This window comes from Magnolia sinica, chromosome 1 (genome assembly GCF_029962835.1).
Source record: "Magnolia sinica isolate HGM2019 chromosome 1, MsV1, whole genome shotgun sequence".
Classification (NCBI taxonomy): Eukaryota; Viridiplantae; Streptophyta; class Magnoliopsida; order Magnoliales; family Magnoliaceae; genus Magnolia; species Magnolia sinica.
In genome coordinates, this window is record NC_080573.1 from 131,108,763 (window position 1) to 131,130,895 (window position 22,133).

The following is a 22,133-nucleotide window of genomic DNA, read 5'->3' on the forward strand; positions in this document are numbered from 1 at the left end:
CTCTGTGGGGCCCACTGTGATGTAAGTGTTTTATCCACGCCGTTAATCGCTTTTATCAGACCATTTTATATTACAACATTAAAAATGAAGCACGTCCACAGCTCCAGTGGACCACACCAAAGGAAGCTTCAGTGATATGACAGTCACCGTTGAAACCTTTCTAAGGACCACTGTGATGTTTTTTCACCATCCAACCTATTAATAACATGTAGACGTGGATGAAGCGCAAACACAAAAATAAGCTTGATCCGAAACTTCTCCAGCTCTCAAGAACTTTTTAATGGTGGAAGTTCAATCCCCACTTTGTGGTTCAATCAAGAATTAAACCTGCCACATCTTTAATATCACACTTTAAAATGATCTGAGAAAAACGATGAACGGCGTGGATAAAACACTTACACCACAGTGGGCCCCACAGAGCCCTGCCCGGACGGATCACCGTCCGGGCGGGGGTAGGACGCAATCCGCGTCCACGACATTTTATCAAAATATGGAAAAGGCTTGTGTACTACCCCTGCCTGTTCGGAGCTCTGGACAGAGGCTCCGAGGGCTACTGAGGGGCCACCGTGATGTTTGAATTCTATCCACACCGTCCATCCATTTTTACATATCATTTTAAATTTTTAAACCAAAAATAAAGAAGATCAAACGGTCAAATGGACCACACCACAGGAAGCAGCGGTGCTAAGGATGACCACCATTGAAACCTTCTTAGGGTCCATCGTGTTTTTTATTTGCCATCCAACCTGTTGATATTGTCATATACACCTATGTGCATTGAAAAAAAATATGATATTGATCCAAAACTTCTGTGGTCCCCGAGAAAATTTCAACGGTAATAATTTAATCCCAACCGTGTGGTCCATTTGAGCCTTTGATATTCTCTATTTTTCGGGTCATAATTTAAAATGATATGGAAAAATGGATGGACAGTGTGGATAGAATTTAAACATCACGGTGGACCCTCAGTGGCCCGCGGAGCCTCCGCCTGTCCGGAGTTCCGAACAGAGGTGGTGGGAGTGGATTAGGTGCAGCTCCCCGGCTTCACACAAGATGATGCGGCCCTTGCCGTGGGGCCTACCTTGATGTATGTATTCTACATCCACACCGTCCATCCGTTTTTCCAGATCATTTTAGAGTATGAGCCCAAAAATGAAGTAGATGCAACACTCAGATGGACCATACCAAAGGAAACAGTGGTGATTGAATGCCTTACCATTAACAACGTCCCAGGACCCTCCGTAATGTTTTGGTCATGTTTATTAGCCATCCAATCAGTTGATGAGGTCACATAAACAAGGGTGAAGGAAAATAAATAAATACCAGCTTGATCCAAAACTTTTGTGGCCCATTAATGGACAATGATCACTGTTTCTTATGGGATGGTCCACCTGAGAACTAAATCTGCTTCATTTTTGGGGTCATGCGCTAAAATAATCTGAAAAAAATGGATGGACGGTGTGGATATAGAATACATATATGAAGGTGGGCCCCACCATCTTGGGTAAGGATGGGGCGCATCTAATCCGTTCCCTGGTGAGTTACCTGAGGAAACGGTTTACTGTTAATAAAATCCACCCTGTACATCTGGTACAACACTCCTTTTTGGCCTTGATTTCAAAAATCTGGCTGATTCGACACTCAGATGGGCCACTCAGTAAAATTATACCCCAAACCTCTAAATTCATGTGGTATGGACCAACAGAGTTTAGACATGATATTTTTTTATTGGGCTTGTATTCTCCCTTCTGAGTGCCTTTTTTCTTTTTTCTTTATTCTTTTTTTTCTTTCTTTTTTCCTACTATGAAAGTTTCCGTTGCCTTAAAATAAAAAGATAAATGAAAGTTTCCATTGCCTTACCAAAAAAAAGAAATAGTGAATTTTTCACATGAGATTATGAATGAGATGCCGTGATCATTTCAATCTTTCAGAGACATGATGAATACAAAGCGGGTCGCCAAATGGACGAACCGGATCAACATATGAAAGAATGCATCATGTCATTTCCCTATTGCTTTATATTTTCTCCCTGCAGATGAAAATCATCTGGGAAGTCTGGCCGATGGTTCACATTCAACGTGAAAAGTTAGCCCCTGTTGGGCAGCTGCTTAAAATTAGTTCATCTCAAATTAAGGAGGTGTTTGTTTTTTTAATTACATATGTAATTTGAACGGTGTATGTTTAAGAGGGAAATATACACGTAATTAGACCTTGAAAAGACTATCCAGGTGCATGAAATCCAACACGGATGGGGTACCGTTAAAATCTGTGGGTCTCAAAATGATGATGTGTGTGATCCACACTGCCTATCCGTTTTACCATCTAATTTCCACAGGAAACAAGGTGGTTAATGATGTCGACAGTTGAAAATTTAAACCCTTTTAAGGCCCACATGTTGTGTATCTATCATCCAACCAGTTCGTAAAATCACACTAACATGTATAAAGGTATATACAAATATCAGCTTGATCCATTCAAGCAGTTCATAAGATCACACTAACATGTATAAAGGTATATACAAATATCAGCTTGATCCATTCAACCAGTTCATAAGATCACACTAACATGTATAAAGGTATATACAAATATCAACTTGATCCAAAATTCCTGTGACTCCCAAGAAGTTTTCAACATTGGGTGTTCAATTCCCACTATTTCCTATGCTGTGGTCCACTCGAGATTCGAATCTCCCTCAAATTTTGGCTCATGCCCTAAAATGGGCTAGCTGAACAGATGGACGACATGGATAAGATACATACATCATAGTAGGCCCTGCAACTTTCATGTATGGAAATTGTACTAATGTAATTTAGTAAGGAAGTGGGAAGCTTTGCAAAGCTCCCTGTCAATGTCAACCTTGGGGCTGCTGCTGTAAATACATTGGTAACTCATTTACCATGAATTACACTGGAAAATGAAAAAAAAAAAAACAAAAACAAAAACCCCTTAGAGATCGTAGTTTACATAAATTGTCACTTATCTAACAATCCCTTCCAAAACTAATTTGATCTATTATCTGTTTGAATACCAAGAATCTAGGCTATGGACATGGATAATTGAAATGAATAACTTCAAAAAAAAAAAGGTATCTTTTTGGGTAGCAAGCTAAAATTCCAGCTTCATTACACAATGGGTATATTGTATCTTGCAAGAACTACCACTGTGAATATGGATTGCTTAATGGAATTCATAGTTTTCTTTGTAATCCAAATAGCAAGAACTGTCAAATCAAGGAAAAATATATTGTTCATTTTTAAGTGGCAACCAAACAGGGCCTTAACTGACCTATTTCTCAACAAAACTCAAAATAAGAACATGATCATCTATCTTCATATCTCAATCATTTATTCAATCTACAAAAGCAAACCATTCAACAAAGCATACCTACCAAAATCCCCAAACCATCTAAACAACAACATTTCACTTCCCCATCTGAGCACCTGAATCTTTGCTGGCACTGGTTGTTTAGGATAGGAAGCAGTAACTACTCTTGCCAAATTCATCTAACAAGACAGACCCACCTCACTGAATTTCCAAAATCAGCTAAGAAACCTCAAGATCCTTTTATGTGACCCTGAAACATTTCCAATGTACTCCTTTTTCGCTATGGTTAATGTAGATATTGTTTGAGACTTCAGAGAATGCGAGATAGGCCTGGATATCAGAATAATAGAAATAGGAAGCTTGCATGTTCAATCCTTCTTCTTTTCTAGACTGTAAAGATTTCTCAATTGCTTAGAGCACATTTCATGTGCCTGCGCTGCATTCTTCACGCGCTTTGCTTTCACCCATGCGGGTTCCTATCAGTGGGAAAGTGAGAGACTTCAGTTTCTACTAAGGTTCGAAGGCCACTTGGTGGAACAGGAAATTATGAATCCAACTCTCGCTGCATACGACAAATGTAGAGCAGGTTTATGAGATCCACACCGTTCATCAGGTGGGCCTCGCTGTGCACATCCCATGTCACGGAAATGAGGTTGGTCCAGTTGTTGGGTTGGACATGTGAGAAAATATGGATGGTTGGAAAAGGATTTACCAACTGTCCACATTTGATGCACACATGGGCTACATGATGAACAGACCAACCTGGTTTCCAAGCTGCCAGGGCCCAGACGATAAGCAGCTCAAATGGGGGCATACAACACACTGGTAGATGCAATAAGAACAGGATTCAGAATCACTGTTTCACAACACCAGTTCATCATCCAGAAAAGAGGGAGCATTCAAGAAGAGTATTTGTATGAGCATGAAAGAAGATAGAATCACCTCAGGTACAAAGTGAGAGAATCCGAATTTGATTAGCAGGAGAACATGTTCCATGATGAGAATCGCTGCGAGTCCAGGCTCTATTTTCCACTTCCCTTCTTCGTCATACAAGCAAACCAAAAGTGCGCAGTTGGTGCAGATTGACATTACTAACAGAAACTGGAAATTCCCGAATCTCAGTTGACAGGTACTAACACCAGAAGAACTTAGAAGGATGAATGCAAAAACAGGTTGCAAACTTGTAAAACTATTAAAAAAAAAGCTGCCGAAATCCTGCCCGGTGTCTGAAACCCACCTCAGATTCAATAAGAACCTGACTCAGATTTGATTTGGACCTAAACCCAAGTTGTTTAGGAACCTCAGTTCTCAGTTTACTTTTTTTCCAGTTAAAAAACTAGTTAATCTCTGATCTTTTGAGTCCTCAAAAAGTCCTAGGACTGCTTTTCGATTATTGAATTGAATCTGACATGTTCTCAATTAAATTTCCAGCCCTAAACTGTACTTAGTCATGTTTTTTTTAGGCTACAGGGGAAACCAATGTTACCTAAATCACAACCCCACCTTCTGCTCTTCCGAATTGTGTGATCCGGATTATGGGTCATTTGCAATCCAGGTATCTATTTTCAGTGATCCGAAATTATACTTCTATGTTGTAATGTAAATTTATATTAGAGCATAGAAATTTATAGTTTGATTTATGCAACTGCATGCATATAATAATATATGATAATATAATCTAATGTTATGCACGCGGGGTCTCATGATAACATACATAAATTAAAATATCATTTATAAAACTGTATTGCATATACTTAGCATTATGCTATTCCAATCATACCATGCAGTGAAGCAGCCTTCTGCATACACATTCCTGCACAATGTACTGGAGCGACAAGCGATAATCCTGTTTACTTGACCCAAATATAGACTGAGTTGATCCTTTAAACACAGATTTTTTCAGGTTCTCTCTGTGAGTTTTTCTAGTACTGAGATGAGATTTTAACCACCTTGTAGAAAACCACAAAACAATACTTTGAACACCAATGACATCTATGAATAGGTAGTGCCCAATCCCATTTACCTTCTCTATTTTCCCACTATTCAATGCATTCTAGTCATGCTTGAAGTCTTCCAAAAAAAAAAAAACCTTTCTTTGGGGGGAAAAAAAGGAATTTTTTTCCTTCTACAATGCAAGTGCCTTAAGATATTGGTCTAATTCTCATATTCCTTATATGTTTACTAGGAGAGCATGGGGAATGTACTGCTGAAAATCAATTCCCAGCAACTAATGATATAAAGAGGAAATATACAATGTTTGATCAAGGATTTCCTCAGCCAAATAAACTGTACAAGTGGGGCCTAGATTTTGGGGATACACATTGTTCATATAGTGGGTCCCATCATGGTGGCAGTCTGGCAGACAACCCTGATCTCTTGCATTGGATCATCCTGTCTGATTGGGACCCTGATACATGTGTGAATGATTGGTTGTAGTTTATCCATTTTCACCAGACGATTAGGACCATCTGATGGGGAAGATAACGGGTCAAGCCCATCCATTATTTGTTCCACCAGAAGAATGAATTAGAATACATAAAGGTGGGTCCCACCTCTAACATTTCTAATCGAAGAGAAATAAATTCCGTTTCTTTAGAGTGGCATCATGTAATACTTCAATAACACATCTTTAGCACTTTCTAAATAAATGCACACAAACCTGAAATATGTTCAGCCAGGCTCCAATTGTTGCAGCAGCACGAGGAATAGGCCTCCGTAACATAACAAGCAGCTTTAGTGCATCTGTTCTAATCTCCGTAATGTTATTCTGCACACAGGATACAGATTACCATTTTGACAAGAACTCCACCTACAGGTCTATAAAAAATCCAACTAGAGTGGGAAACATGACATTGTTCCGACATTACCAAAACAGCAAAAGCAAAAGCAAGAGGAAATGCACATGCAAACATCATGATCATTCCAAATTGCAGGGCCAACTCCAGAAAATCTGCAATAAATTTTCATATTTTCAATTCACAGAAAATGAAAAATATGAATTTGATTTTTCCATGGAAATCGGTGGTTACTGAGACTGTTACCATCAAATAAACCATCTTCTAATTCCTCCCCAGTGCTTGCACTATAAGATGGTTTCATATACTCCTTCTCTACCCTATAAGCCAGCTGGACTGCCTTTCCTTCTGACAACCCTTTCTCGTGCTTTCTCTTGCTTTTTAACACAAGAGACATGCATTAGATCTCAAACACTGGTAAGAGAGAGATAAATTAATAACAAAATGTGCAGATGTAAAATATTGAGCATTTGAAAAATAAGGAGCAACGGCAAGATGGAGGGTCTAGAAGCTCACCGAACAGCTCTGTATTTTTTGTAGCTGTATTTCAGGTAAGGGATGGAATTCTCGAGTAGATTTTCCAATACCTGAAAATATTACACTATTCATAAGTTTGATAAGAAGCAAGAAACAACAAGGATCTGTTAACCCCACATGCAGCCACATGTCCCAACCAAGGTTTCATATCTATAGGACACCTGAACCTTGCATTGGGTGGGTCCACCGTGTAGATGACCTGACCCAAAATCAGGGATCCACTTGTCAGTTGGGCCATGTGTATGAACACAATGGATGGTTCAAAGAAAATGTCAATGGTCCCCATATTATGTTCACGTTTTGCCTGCCTAATGAGCAGACCGGGTTGATTCTTGGGCCAGGTAATTTACAAAAGGGGTCTCACCTGATCCACAGCTTAGACGTCCCACATGTTTTTAGTTGAAACATGTAACTGTGCCTATAAGTGCACCTGGACTTGGCAGAATTCATAAATAATATATCACAGCAAAACAGTTACTTCACCTGAGATACAATCAGACGCTGAATCAAAACTTGACGAAGGGTCATAAAGTTACGGTACACAAGGGCATGATAAAACAAGCCAATGTATGACTGCATAAAATAAAGACCAAAAACCTGCAAAAAGGAGTCTTGTAATTCCAATGAGAAAATAGCCAAATAACAATCTTCTATCCCAAAGTTGTGTGCTGACCTTGTAGACCAAGCTATCGGCACTAGATTCTGTGCTTCCATTACGTTCGTATTTGATGAGCTTGACTGAAATCTTGCCACAAATCTTAGTATAGTATTGAATGACCAAAAGATACACAGCTGTCAGTCCGAACCTGAAACATCAATAAATAGTTAAAATCACATACAGACATTTCTCTGCTAAAGTAAACATGTACAGCATAGATCACCACTTCGACACTTTGCCAATGACATGTTTTAATTGTCAGGGAAAGATTGGAGTCTGAACCTACAACCCATAGCGGCAATTGCTATAGTACTAGTTCCCATTAACACTCACATCAAAATTAAAATGATGTTGAAATAGAGATTAACACTATGACATAAGTGAAGTAGCAAACTTAAAAGGGTCCAATTTGGAAAGAGTGCTAATGTGCATTTAAGGCTATTTAAACTCCACCCGCATTACATTTTTAAATAGGCTTGTTTGGCAACCCTGATAATGCCATCTGCTTCTTGCTCAGTGGAGAAAGTGAATCAAAATGGCTCGTAATGGCAAGTGAGCTCAATGCAACCGACAGCCGAATTGATCGCACCAACCATTTTGGCCAGCGACCATTCACTCAATGCAAATATTGTAGCTTCCAAATAAACCGTAAATATCACAGATCATCATCTCTGGATATGTTATGATTGTATGGATGTGTAAGACCGAATGGGATAATCAACTTGATAACTACATGAATCACATTCTCCACTGGGGGTAGTCACCAGTTTACTGTTTTCATCATAGGTTAAGCAATTATCAACAAAACCAATATATTGATTTCACACAAATGAGTCGCTTGGACACCATTTATATTTCATGTTGGCCTAGCTACATACACAAAAAAGGGCAAGGGTATTGCAATTCAAGAACTAAATTCAATGTTAAGTAGTTAATCATGAAGTTTGCAATAGAGACAGTTTCAGACTCCATTAGAAATCTAGCAGTCTTTTGAAGGACAAAAGCTGAATGAATATAAGTTGAAACGTACGACAATGCAATCATATTCCAACCACATTAGAAATGTAGCTGTTTCTTGAAGTATGACTGTGAGATGTTCTCACCCTTCAATAAAAAAAGGTTGGACGGTAGGAGATTTTCTAGTATATGTTAAATCGACCAGCATCATTCCAAAGTTGCAAATTCCATGTCAGGTCCCCTTTTTTATTGTTTGACTTGGTATTTAAGAGGATGAAAGTTGAGATCAGAGATGTCAGCATGCTCTATAAATATTATAATGAATTCACCTTTACAGTGGCTAGCTCCATGTTGGGTGATGGTAATTGAAACTTTTAGCATGTTGTATTTCGTTATAATCTCTTGCTAGAAGGACCCCTCAGCGATGTGGAGGATTAAAAAAAAAAAAAAAAAGTTTCCAAGCCCTACACACAGTGCTCCAGCATCAAGTGGCTGCTTTAAGCAGGCCCCTCTTTGAAGATCCCTCATGCAAGAATTAAGTGGTTTCGATTCACTTGATAGACTGTTCACCATATCAAACAATAGGCAACCATTGCTATGTGAACAGAAAATCCTTACCAATCTCTTTCCAACCATTAATCTGATGGCCACAAATTGGAGAGGGGTAAATAGATAGTGAGAGATGAAGGAAATGATCACATACATTCTAACAAATGTGAGTTCATGCATGTTTGAGATTGTGGGGCCCACCATGAAGTTTGTGTGGATCCAAACTGTCCATCAAGTGAGCCGCCTCATTTTCACCTTGCATCCCCAAAAATGGGTCGATCCAAAACCCAGTTGGGTCATGCCACAGGGAAAAATGTAAAGGTACTAAATTTAACCCCAATCAGAAAAAAGTGATGATCCCAGGTGAGAGCACTACAGTGCCCCAAATTCCACCAATAGAAAAGCATTCAAATAATTCGCATTCTATAACAAAATTTTGAGGAATTTTAAGATACTGAAAATTGTTATCCTATTAGAGCTGAATGTGGCAGATTGCTACCTCATAGTATCGGAATCTGCAACTTCATATGAATGTGCATAAGCCAACTCGAATGGCAACTGGAGACAAATGATACCCAAGACTACAATGGTATCATTTCTGAATCTTAGAAGCTGTCCAAACCACTCCTCTCTTTGAAATGCTTTGTCTCTTTCCTTCGGCTTATCGATCACTGGTTTCTTTTCAAGTTCTACACTGGATTGGATGAAAGAATTAGTTCCAGCATCTGTGACTTTAGACCCTGTTTCCAGTCCCACCGCATAACTTACATGCCATCTGTGCAAACAAAGAAAAATATTAGCCTTTTACTACTCGAAAGTTAGCACACTTATTCTTCAGAATGCCGACTAAAAACCAACTTGAAGAAGAGGCCCAAAATGCAGAAACAGTTTAAAAATCCAATGCACCTTGTTAAGAGAGCAGAATTCTTGCGCTTCCAGAATTGTAGAAACAGCACAGCCCATGATATAGTGAATGCGAAGAAAATAGGGAGCCCTAATAACTGTGATGATCTGGAAGAATATATTTATCAAGCATGAACTTCATAATCAATATGTTATAACACACCACTGAACAAAAAATCAACATCCTACCCAAAATTAATCAACTGCAAAATTAGCCCGAATCCAGCTGGTAAAAACAACCACCGCGTGTACATTCCAAGAAATGAGAAATATGTAGCTATCTGCAAAGGTAGAATAAAATCACGAGAATTGTATTGAATTTTGACAAAGTGCTGATAATTTAAAGGCTATAACTCGAGTGCTCTAACAGGATTGAAGAAGAAGAAAAGAAGGATGACAACAAAGAAAAATTCACACTTCACTTACCGAGGGCATCAAGTTTGAGATCCAACTAATGCATTTAAAATTGGGGTTTTTGCATAGTCTCACTTCAATAGTAGAGTATTTGCAAATACCGACAAAAAAATTGACTTTGCAAACAACTGCATGGTTAATTTGCCATTATTGCAAATACTCATATTATGTTGGCAAATACCCACATAAAAATTGACTTTGCAAACAACTACATGGTTAATTTGCTGTTTTCTCAAATACCTGCGTTATGTTGGTTTTTCACAACTTCTATTAACAACAGTTAAATAATGACAAAAATAGTAAAATATCCATATTTATAAAACAATTAAAATGCCCATGCTGAACAACTACAAAAAATAACAAACCACCTCATCAAATAACCTAGGTTTTTTTTTTTTTTTTTTACATCTACCATTGATTGAGAGGCCAACAGATGGACGGTGTGGATCGCATGGATGGGCCCTACAAATAATTCTCGAAGTCAAGAGGGAGAGAAAAGAAAATAACTTTTAAAACCTCCTCCCACTCTTATTCTTCTTTTTTCCTTTTGTCTTCTTCTTCTTCCTCTTTTCATCTAAGCTAATGACACAACTGTTGGACGTAGGCCAGTGGGGCCCACTGGCGAGCAATCACTAGTGGGTGGGTCCCATATGTTAAGGCTTCTTCCGGCTTCTTCCGGCTTCTTCCTTTCTGTTGAGATTTCAAATTCAAAATTGAATTTGATTTTGGATAGGAGATAGAGAGAAGACCGGATAATCTGGTCTCATCCCATCTCCTTCCATTCCTATAAAAAGGGATGAGCTTTTCTCTTATAAAAAACATCAATCATAAGAGATACCGAGAGTATATAGAAAAATATAGTATGCACATTAATCTATCCATTTTGGCTTGTCCTTGGGACGATCTAATCCATAGATCGTGATCGGGGGCCATCTACACCATAGGATCAGAGGTGTGAATAGATCCATCTGCTCCAGTAGTAGATAGGCGGGCCGTTGGAGCGTTAATCTTCTGCTTTGTGAGAGTGTCATATCGTGTAGACCGTCAGATCTTGAGGGCTCACACTTCCACGCTTCCCAACAGTGGTATCAAAGCAGAAGATTACTCGTGCTATGAATGTGTATCTCATCTCACACAATTCTGAGGCTTTTGATTGTTTTCTTAAATATAAAGCTGAGGTGGAAAATCAGCTTGATAAAAAGATTAAAATTCTTCGATCTAATAGAGGTGGCGAGTATACATCTGAAATGTTTAAATCATATTGTGAAAAAGTTGGCATTGTTCAATAGTACATAATGGCTTACACTCTGCAACAAAATGGTGTTGCAGAGAGAAGGAATAGGACACTATTGGACATGGTTAGATCGATGATGGTACAAGCCAATCTCTTTACCACATTATAGGGAGACGCACTGTTAACAGCCATCTACGTCCTTAATAGAGTCTCATCTAAATCCATTCCTAAGACCCCATATGAGATGTCATTTGAAAGGATTCATTCTCTAACCAACCTACGCCCTTGGGGATCTTTGGGATATGTTTTGCTACCTACTCCACATAGAAGTAAACTTGATAGTAAAACCATTGAATGCATGTTCATAAGGTACCCTATGCATTCAAAGGATATGTTCTAGTTTATGAGGACCATGGATGATGGCTTGAGATAGAATCCCGGGACGTGACCTTCGTTGAAAATAGATACCCCAGCCGAATGAGCAAAAGGTTCCAATAGAACTTTTTGAAATACCTGATGAATTTCAGGAGAGTGGGAGTTCTGCTTCTTACAATGATGATGCTTATATAGTTCGTCAGGACAGTGGGAGGACATCTCAGCAGACTCTTGAGTTACGTCAAAGCAAAAGAGGATTGATTCTCCGATAATACTTCAATATTGAGGGACAAACATTCTCTTGCGTTGCGGTTGATGATGATGAACCTGATTCGTATTAGGATGCATTATTATCTTTAACTCGGCCGATTGGGTGAATGCTATGGACGAAGAGATCGCTTCCATGGAAAAGAATAAAGTCTGGTTACTTCCAATCGCAAGGCGATAAGTAATAAATGGGTACTAAAGATCAAAAGAAAGGCAGATAGTATAGTAAACAAGTATAAAGCACAATTAGTTGCTAAAGGTTTTACACAAAAAGAAGGCATTGACTACGAGGAGACCTTTTCACCTGTTGCAAAGTTCTCCTCAATCCGCATGATCTTGTCCATTGTCGCAAGTTTAAACTTAAAGTTATATCAGATGGATGTAAAGACTGCATTCTTAAATGGTGACTTGGATGAAGAAATATACATGCAATAGCCCATGGGTAATGTGGACAAAAAGCATCCAAAGAAAGTATGCAAGTTATTAAAGTCTATCTATGGGCTAAAGCGATCTTCAAGACAATGGTACATGAGGTTCCGCTTAGCCATCACCACTTTTGGATTCACGATGAGTGAAGAAGATTATTGTGTATACATGAAATGGTCTGGAAGATCTTTTCTGATACTATCTCTATACGTAGATGATATCCCGCTAGCTGGTAATGACATGCAATTGTTGATATTGACTAAAGATTGGTTATTCTTGAACTTTGAAATGAAAGACCTCGGTGAAGGCAACTTTATTCTTGGGGTAAAAATCATCAGGGATCGCCTCAAGAAATTTTTTGGCTTGTCTCAAGCCACCTATATACAAAAGATTTTAGAACGGTTCAAGATGGAAAATTCAAAAGCTGTTGAAACCCCTATAGATAAAGCTACCAAGTTAGACGGAAAATCGTGTCCCCAGACTGAAGCCGAGAAATTGGCTATGTCCTCAATACCTTATGTAAGCACAGTAGAGAGTTTAATGTATGTTATGCTTTGCACTAGACCGGATATTAGCTAGGCAGTTGGCATAGTCGGCCGCTATCAGAGTAACCCGGGACAGTCTCATTGGCAAGCCGTCAAACGTATATTCCGCCATCTACGAGGAACGAAAGACCTAATGTTATGTTATGAAGGCACAAGCCTCGAGCTCAAAGGATATTCCGATGCTGCTGGGGGTAATGACACCGACGAGGGAAAGTCTACTTCAGGATATGTATTCTTACTTGGAGGAAGAACTATCTCATAGTCGAGTAAGAAACAGACTTCCACAACTCTTTCATCTATGGAGGCTGAGTACATTGCATGTTGTGCTGCAGTTCAGGAGTGTGTATGCGTTTGCAGATTTCTATTGGGTCTGGGTGTTGTACCAAGTGTTCGTCAGCCTATATCGTTGAAGATAGACAATACTTCTGCCATTGACTTGGCAAAGGACCCTAAACACCACTAGAAATCTAAGCACATTAAGATCAAGTATCATTACGTCCGTGATCAAGTGAGAGATAAGAAGGTCACCCTCAGCTACATTCCTACTAAGGAGATGATGCCTGATCCCATAACGAAGCCTATAGCTAGAGATCTATTTCAGGTTCACGTCAGGCAGATGGGATTGAGGAAAGCTTGAGTGATGTACTTGTTTTGTAGTACCTTTGATTTTTCATTAATGAATAACACATTCCATTTATTCAGTATTGAACACTAATATAAACTAGGTAAGTAGATCATCGGCATTTACCTCGAGATCATGTAAGATTTCTATTTTTGTCGGCAGGCCGGTCACCCACTCGCACAGGTTGATCAACCTTGAATGTACAAGATAGGTACATTTGGGGCCATGTTCATACACTGAGGTATGAACTTCTCTTTACTGTGAATAATAAATGATGAGGATATGAGTGAGTCGTATCTGCCTACAATCTTTTAAAATTAAAGATGAGATTGATAAAGTCGAATAACATAATCGCACCATTCATTTTTCATACGATCAATGTTATGGCTTAAATTTATAGCCAGGTTATGAGGTTATAGGATGAGTCATACCTCATGTATAATGACCTACGTATTATAGACCCGACATTCACCTAGTATTGTCTACTTTACGACGTGGATTGTACCTACGTGCTGGGACCTTTTACCTATAAATTGCTTTGATTCGATCCAATCATTGCAATGTGCGAGTAGCCAGTTCCGTAGGTGACTTTTTGTGTCCTTAGCCACCCTCCTCTTGTGTATATGAGGATGACATTGAGTATCGCTACTTTAGTGTACTATGACGAAAGGTCCTTGATTGGCCAGACTCAGTTACCCTAGGAAAGCGACTTGATTAATTTCAAATTACACATCTGCGTGAGGAAGATCCTGTGACAGCTACACCAAGTTTTTAGAACTATAAATACGCACTTGAAGACTTATCCGCCAACAGTATCAAGTTATTTTTTAATAGACTTTTGCAAACAATATTTTTTCTTAAAAGCATATATATAAGTATTGCTTTAAATCGATTTTAGTCGAAGTTTGTGAAAAATCAAGTTTTCAGAATAACTCGATAAGTTGGATAAGTGCATATGTTGCCGAGTACTCTAGATCGGGAGTTAACTCCATCCGGTGTGGTCATGCGGACTAGAACAGGTATTGTAAAGCTTGGGTTATTGAGTACTAGTTAGGTGGTCACTTAGTACTTAAGCACCTGTGAGAAGTGTCAAACAACCATTCACTCCAAAAGCTCAAGCTGTCAGAGTGTGGTGTATCAATGTATATCAAGGGACTTTTATCACTTCAACACCCGCACGTGCGAGATGAGAACTCCGCACGGGAACATACTGATAAGGGTGGAGGGACACTTACACCATAAATAGCCTGGGCTTGATTACCCGGTCCCGGAGCCCTCATGGGAGAATAATATTTTAGAGAGGCATATTTTTGCTGCTCTCGAGATTCGAACATATGATCTTCTGCTTTGATACCATGTCAAACAACCATTCACTCCAAAAGCTTAAGCTGTCAGAGTGTGGTATATTGAAGTTGACTATCACTTTATCCGCGAGAAATTTCAGTCTGGGCTCATTTCTCTTCCACATGTTGCATCCCATGATCAGATTGCCGACATTCTCACCAAGTCCCTCACTTCTGCACGTCACTCATTTTTAGTTGGCAAACTATTACTTGTCGATGACCCGCATTAGTTTGAGGGGGGATGTTAGACAGGCTCACATACCTTGTATAGCTAGCATACCTTGTATAGTTCATTTCCATACGTAGAAGATTCTGATTTTATAATTTTCCATGTATAGATGTCTGTAATCTCTATATATTCAACCTCTTTGGGTTGTCTCAAATACAGAAAAGCTTCAGCTCCTCTCAGCTTTCAAGAAGATTACGATGATCCAACTGGTCCCACGCCTCTGATTCTTTTGATCGCGATGTTTGGTCTTTGATTATAATTAGGCGAGTTAGATGGACAAATTTTTGTGCCTATCCCATAATGTGATTGAGTGGGAGATGTTGGACGTAGGCTAGTGGGGCCCACTGGTGAGCAATCACTAGTGGGTGGGTCCCATATGTTAAGGCTTCTTCCGGCTTCTTCCTTTCTGTTAAGATTTCAAATTCAAAATTGAATTTGATTTTGGATAGGAGATAGGGAGAAGACCGGATAATCTGGTCTCATCCCATCTCCTTCCTTTCCTATAAAAAGGGATGAGTTTTTCTCTCGTAAAAAGCATCAATCATAAGAAATACCGAGAGTATACAGAAAAATATAGTGTGCACATTAATCTGTCCATTTTGGCTTGTCCTTGGGACGATCTAATCCATAGATCGTGATCCAGGGCCATCTACACCGTAGGATCAGAGGTGTGAATAGATCCGTCTGCTCCAGTAGTAGATAGGCGGGCCGTTGGAGCGTTATTCTTTTGCTTTTTGAGGGTTCCATATTGTGTAGACTGTCAAATCTTGAGGGCTCACACTTCCACGCTTCCCAATAACAACATTGTCGTGTACTCTCAATTTGGATGAATACTCATTCAGCAAGGGGTTTGAGTTCATGCACACCACTGGATATAGAGAAATGTCAACTCCCTGTACCTTAACATCATAATCACCTCTCCTTGCAATGTATTTTTGTGGGGTTGAAGGAGACTACTTTGAAAAGATAGATGGCTAGGATGGGAGTATTTTGTCATTTTGACGAAAAAAGCCCCAAAAGTTATCGGTTGTTGGAAAAACTAATGGAAAGAAGGGTATTTGCAATAACGACAAATTAAGCTTGTGATCATTTAAAATGTCAACATTTTGAGGTGGGTATTATTAGAGATTGTAGGTTTTTGCAAAAACCTGTCTAAATTTTTGTTAAGAAAGAAAACAATGGCCACTCATATGTTTCTGGGTGAGTTCAACGTGGATTGTTCTTGACATATCTCAAACAATGAGGTTTTGGGACAAAATATTACATCAGCATAAAGGTTAAGCACAGGTACAAAAGTCATTTTGGAGAATATGACACTGATGGGTATCTTCCTTGTAGTCATAGAGAGCTAAAAAAAAGGCAACACATGAATGAAAAGTAAGGTAGTGAAACCACAGTTCTGAAATTTGTCGGGTCGGCTCAAAACTTGGGTGACTTTAAAATCGATAAGTCATCATCTTGCAGACTCTGGAACCCAACTCCAAAAGGCATAGGCATTTTCCTTTTCACAGTGTTTATGAACATTTTTTACTCTTGTTTTGCTAGATTGATGTGTTAATTAATGAACTATGAAATTTTTTATTTATACCCACTTGAAAATTTCATGCTGAGCTGAGTGAATTTAGTTGGCCCAACCTGGCTTGAGATTGAGCTAACTCGGACTTCAGGTTTTAAAACCATGATTGGGGTCATTTGGATGTCTGTTAATGAGGTAAGGTGTAAATGATTTAGAACCATGATTGGGGTCATTTGGATGCCTGTTAATGAGGTAAGGTGTAAATGATTTATAGGAAAATCATTTACACTCTGTGTTTGGATGACCTTTTTTGCCTGTAAATGATTTACATCATTTACCCCCATCTCATTTACAGGCAAAAAGGTGGGATTTCATTTACAGGCTTTCCATTTACAGCCTAATGGCTATATTTTCAAAGAATGGCTCTCCATTTACAGGACCTAAACAATTTACAGGCTATCCAAACATAGACAGTCATTTACCTGTAAACCATTTACAGCTTACAGCCAAACAGGACAAGCTGTAAATGGTTTACACCTGTAAATCATTTACCACTTAAACCATTTACAGGCATCCAAACATCCCTTTAAAATAATCCACCTCACGATTGAGAATGTTTTAATAGTAAGGCAGTGGTAATGGTGCTGACATTGTCAAGACCATGAGCAGAGATCAGAAGCCAAATAGGCACAATCTTGCGTCCAGATAAATTGTAAGGAGCCAAATGGGGCATTACTTTATGGCAAAGCTTCAAGTTGGGCTATATAACAGTCATTGATTATGCATCAGATGAAAGCAATAAAAGTAAAAATAAAAGCGGAAGACAAAAATGCATCCCGAACCATAGCCATGATCCACCTTCATCCCAAAATATGCATAAACTTCATCAATCGGCTGCCATGTGAAGTCCATCCAGTTAAGAGCCCACTTTCTCAACAGTTGCTTCCTCTTTGTTTCATCTATAAACAAAAAACTCTCATGCTTTAGATGCTTGCTAAAATTGCAAAGGGATCAAAAGAGATTTATATCGTCATACCATGCAATGGAAACACTTGTTTAACAATGCCTTCGCATTCCATCCTTTTGAGCAAAGACTCGCCAATTTCCCATTTAAACTCTTTTCTGTCAAACGTTAGGGTTACAGCCGAATCACCTTTGTTCACCTGCAAATTTCAGTTCATTACTCTCAACTCACAAGTGCCAAGCTTCTAGTAGATATTGCGTAGATTGAAATTGAAACAAAACAAATATGCTCAGCTTTATCTGTTAGACAGTTGACAGGAAATGCTAACAGAAAAATGGTATTGAGTATATAAATCAAAATATAGAAATGAAGGAAACAGGCATCTAACTGTTTATAACAACTGATTGAAGGAATAGAAGAAAACAATGATTATGGGTTGAAATGTCAAAACTAGAAGTAATATATGCATAACAACACAATGGCTCTGATGAAGTTTGGTTAGGAACTGAAATTTCAAATTTACATTACTCTCCCTTCTAACATGAATAATTAAAAAACCCACTACTCCATGAATCAAGTGATCAGAGAATAACCCAGAATAAGAATACTGAGAAAATTGATTAGAGAATAACCCACAATTCCATAAATCAAGTGATGGAAACAACGAAAACGCTCGCACCAATTGAACAAAGAACCATCTGGCTGTCTCACAAATGCTTCGGATTGATCCCATTCAAACTGCAAATCGATACCTGAAACCAGATCCAATACGAATAAACCATTAATATTTCCCTTAGTAGAAGAGCGATCCATTGCCTACATACTTCCCTTGTCCATGATGAATAGACCATTAAAGAAGATGGTTATATATGACCACATAAAATAAAATTTTAAATGAAAAACAAAAGGAAATGCGAGAAGGAAAATGGATTAAATGAATACCAACATAAGTAAGCTTCTTTATCTGCAACTCTGTTGCAGCTCTGCCCAGAGCCTCTAACGTTGCTGCCAACTGATGGGGAAAAGTATTATATTAATATAAAAAACAGTAATGCACTGCAATTTTAACATGACAACAAAATAACTTCCCAATCAAATTTCTTGACCCGAGGCCGTGCATAGCATACTCGGGTTTTCAGTTCTGATAAGTGGGGCGATGGACCGCTAATCTAGATGATTGGTACGTGGTGTTCCACTGTTGATGAACCATGCCCAGAAGATGACTTATCCTTGATAGAACAACATACCCTTCAGAATCTGTGGCTGAGAAATAGACAGCTTAAGAATAGAAATGCAACAACCGTCCACATTCAATTGAAAAATATCCCAAGGTTGGTGGATAGGATCTTCCAATCTGGGAATGTTTTGGGACATGGCCCACCCATGGTGGAATGCAGTTGATGAATGGTTCATATTGCCGAACCATGGCCCCAATTGTCAGAGCTGAAAACCTACATATAATTTGCAAAGCCTCAAGCTGAGGATCCTTTAATTCCTGTAACTAGAACATCCAATATCAGGAAACTGAAAACTGCGTGCTCTAAACCATATAGAATGAAGAAATAAATCTAATCCAACCAATTTCTTATTCCCAAAACAATATCAAAGAGAAAAATACCCTTAATCAGGAAAAACACGTCAAATGCACTCCAATAAGGACAGCCCAATTTGATTTTACTAAATAAACGTATTGGTCGATTCCACCATGTCCTTGATTCAATTCAATTAGAAAGGAGTGGTTCCCACAGAAAATAGCAACCTTTGCTTCCATGACATTCAGGATGTCCAAGTAGTCAACCGTAATCATTTTTGTCCTATGGTCCATCCACACGGTAGTTCGCGAGATCGACGGTCCCAATCACCACATGCACACATCGAAATAGCATTTTCTCTAATCCAATTTTCGAAAAAAGAAAACCATGAACCAGAACAAGAAGGATCTTGATGTCACCATGCTTAACATGCTACAATTTCAAATTCATTACCATGACTAACATCAGGGGAAGTTGATTGCGACTCCAAAAACACAACCAACACATTAATCAATTCCCCTACTATCCTAAATAATGAAACTTCTATGCAGTGATCAGGACTGCTCGATTGGTAGGACACCCTGTGGTTGGTCCAAATCCCCTAGAGAACATGGGGACCCTGCCACCACCGACTCTGTGGGGCCTACCATGATGTATGTGTTTTATCCATGCTGCCCATCTGTTTTATCAGCTCATTTTAGGGCTTGATCCCAAAATTGAAGCATATCCAAAGCTCAAGTGGACCATGTCACAGGAACAATGGGAATAATGACATCCACCGTTGAAACCTTCCTAGGGCCCAGAGGGATGTTTATTTGTCATCCAACTTGTTCATATGTCACACAGACCTATATGAATGGAAAACACAAATATCAGCTTGATACAAAACTTCTGTGGCTCCTAAGATGTTTTCAATGGTGGGCATTCAATCCCCATTGTTTCCTGTGTTGTGGTCCACTTGAGCTTTAGATATGCTTCAGTTTTGGGCTCATATACTAAATTGAGTGGACAAAGCAGATGGATGGCGTGGATAAAGCACATAAATCATGGTGGGCCCCACATAGTAGTGATGGCAGGGTCACCCACAATCTGCCTATGGAGAATGGACTGGGATTGCATAGTGTAGCAAACAGCATGGACAGTAGTAATGTGTGCTGACGGAAAAGCTCTGTGGCCCCACCAAGATGTATGTGTTTTATCGACGCCGTCTATCCATTTTTTCAACTCGTTTTAGGGCATTAGACAAAAAATGAGGCATATCCAAATCTAAGGTACACCATACCACATGCAACAGTGGTGATTGAACGCTCATGATTAAAAAGTTCCTAGGGCCTGCTGTAATGTTTAATTGCCATCCAACCTATTGATAAGGTCATACAGACCTGGATGAATGGAAAACACAAATATCAGCTCGATCCAAGACTTTTGTAGCCCCCAAAAAGTTTTTAATGGTGGGGGTTCAATCATCATTGTTGCCTATGGTGTGGTCCACCTGAGATTTGGATCTGCCACATTTTTTGGGCTCATGCCCTAAAATGAGCTACCAAATGGATGGATGGCGCCCAGAGAACTTTTCCAAGCACACAGTATAAAACACATGCATCATGCTGGCTTGCAGACCATTTCCAGCAGCACACAGTACCGACGTGGGTGCTGTGCGCTACCCAACGCAATCCGAGTCCTTGGAGAACGGTAGCCATCCCATCGGCGATCTAGAAAGTAATGGTTCCCACAAAAAAGAGCAACCCTCAACCTCCAAAACATTCAGGACGTCCAAGTAGTCCAATCATAGTGATTTTTAACCTATGGCCCATCCAATCGGTGGGCCACAAGATCAACGGTCCCGATTACCACCCAAATTCGCCATGTACGGTAGGGAACAGGACGTCACCTCATATAAATTCTACAAAGCATGCATCATCGTAACACGCTACGATTCCAAATTCATTAACAACGCAGAATTACCATATAGATTAAAAAATAAAAAATAAAAACTCACCAATTTCATGTTCCCAAAATACCCATGAGATAAAAAGTTAAAAATAAAAAATAATAATAAAATACTTCTTTTTATTTTCTGGACAAATAAAGGCAAAGTCATGAACATCAACCCCACATTCAACATAAATATCATAAAAAACAAATCTACAAATAATTTATTTAAAAAAAAAAAAGATTTGAATATGAAGAAAGAGAAGGAAAGTAACTAACCTTTAAAAATTCATCTGAAATTCCAAGAACTCTATCAACAATCAAACCCACCCTTTCTAATTTCAAGACCAAGAAATCTATACAATCATGCCCAGAATCTTTATCCTTCACACCAATCTTTGGTACCACCACTCCCACCTCGAAACTAGGCTTCTCTGCATCCCCATTCATCTCCATCACCCCCAAAAATGAAAAAAGAGAGCAAAATTCAGAAAAATGTGTACGTTTTTTCAAAAGGGAAGGGTCCCATTCATCTCTATCACCCCCAAAAATGAAAAAAGAGAGCAAAATTCAGAAAATTGTGTACATTTTTTCAAAAGGGAAGGGCCTTTTTGTCAAGAGATTGCATTGATAGGAGGGAATTAGCGCGCATTTGCAAGAAGAGAAAACGTACAAAACATCGAAGAAAATGCAATGGTTTTCGATGGTGGGATTGAAGCCGTTGGTTTCGACACGTAGGCGTTGGGAGTGGCATCTCGACACGTGGTTGTCGCTGCAGGAAATGACAGTTTCCTCGCCTTGTAAATCCAGAGGTGTCTATTCGATGCGTCGGATGCGTTAGGTGAGTCCGTTTCCCTGCACATGACACATGGGAGTGGAGGATCAGATCCAGACGGATTGTACGGTGCGAGTTTTTAATGGATTTCCTATAGTTAGAAACCATACCAAATGGACACTTCAGACGGTAAGATTCGTGGTAAATAAATGAACGGTAAGGATGCTCTTCCATAT

General features: G+C 39.1%; 1 protein-coding gene across 4 annotated transcripts; it reads right to left on the reverse strand.

The window, feature by feature from the left end:
• Positions 1-3,221: 3,221 nt before the first annotated feature.
• On the reverse strand, positions 3,222-21,870 carry LOC131217327 (anoctamin-like protein Os01g0706700). 4 transcript variants are annotated; one of them, XM_058212250.1, is made up of 17 exons: positions 21,710-21,870; positions 21,402-21,628; positions 18,601-18,670; positions 18,295-18,410; positions 17,731-17,857; positions 17,553-17,653; positions 9,913-10,004; positions 9,727-9,831; positions 9,320-9,595; positions 7,330-7,462; positions 7,140-7,253; positions 6,636-6,706; positions 6,366-6,496; positions 6,192-6,274; positions 5,984-6,091; positions 4,267-4,425; positions 3,222-3,800 (listed from the first exon to the last, which is right to left on the reverse strand). In XM_058212250.1, exons 2-17 carry the CDS (start codon positions 21,576-21,578, stop codon positions 3,693-3,695), a joined length of 1,971 nt encoding a protein of 656 aa, XP_058068233.1. In that variant the 5' UTR covers positions 21,579-21,628; positions 21,710-21,870; the 3' UTR covers positions 3,222-3,692. The 4 variants fall into 4 exon arrangements, with proteins under 4 accessions (XP_058068233.1, XP_058068225.1, XP_058068240.1 ...); XM_058212242.1 differs by having other exon boundaries at positions 21,402-21,870; XM_058212257.1 differs by lacking the exon at positions 21,710-21,870 and having other exon boundaries at positions 18,338-18,410; positions 21,402-21,458.
• Between the last annotated feature and the right edge of the window lie 263 nt (positions 21,871-22,133).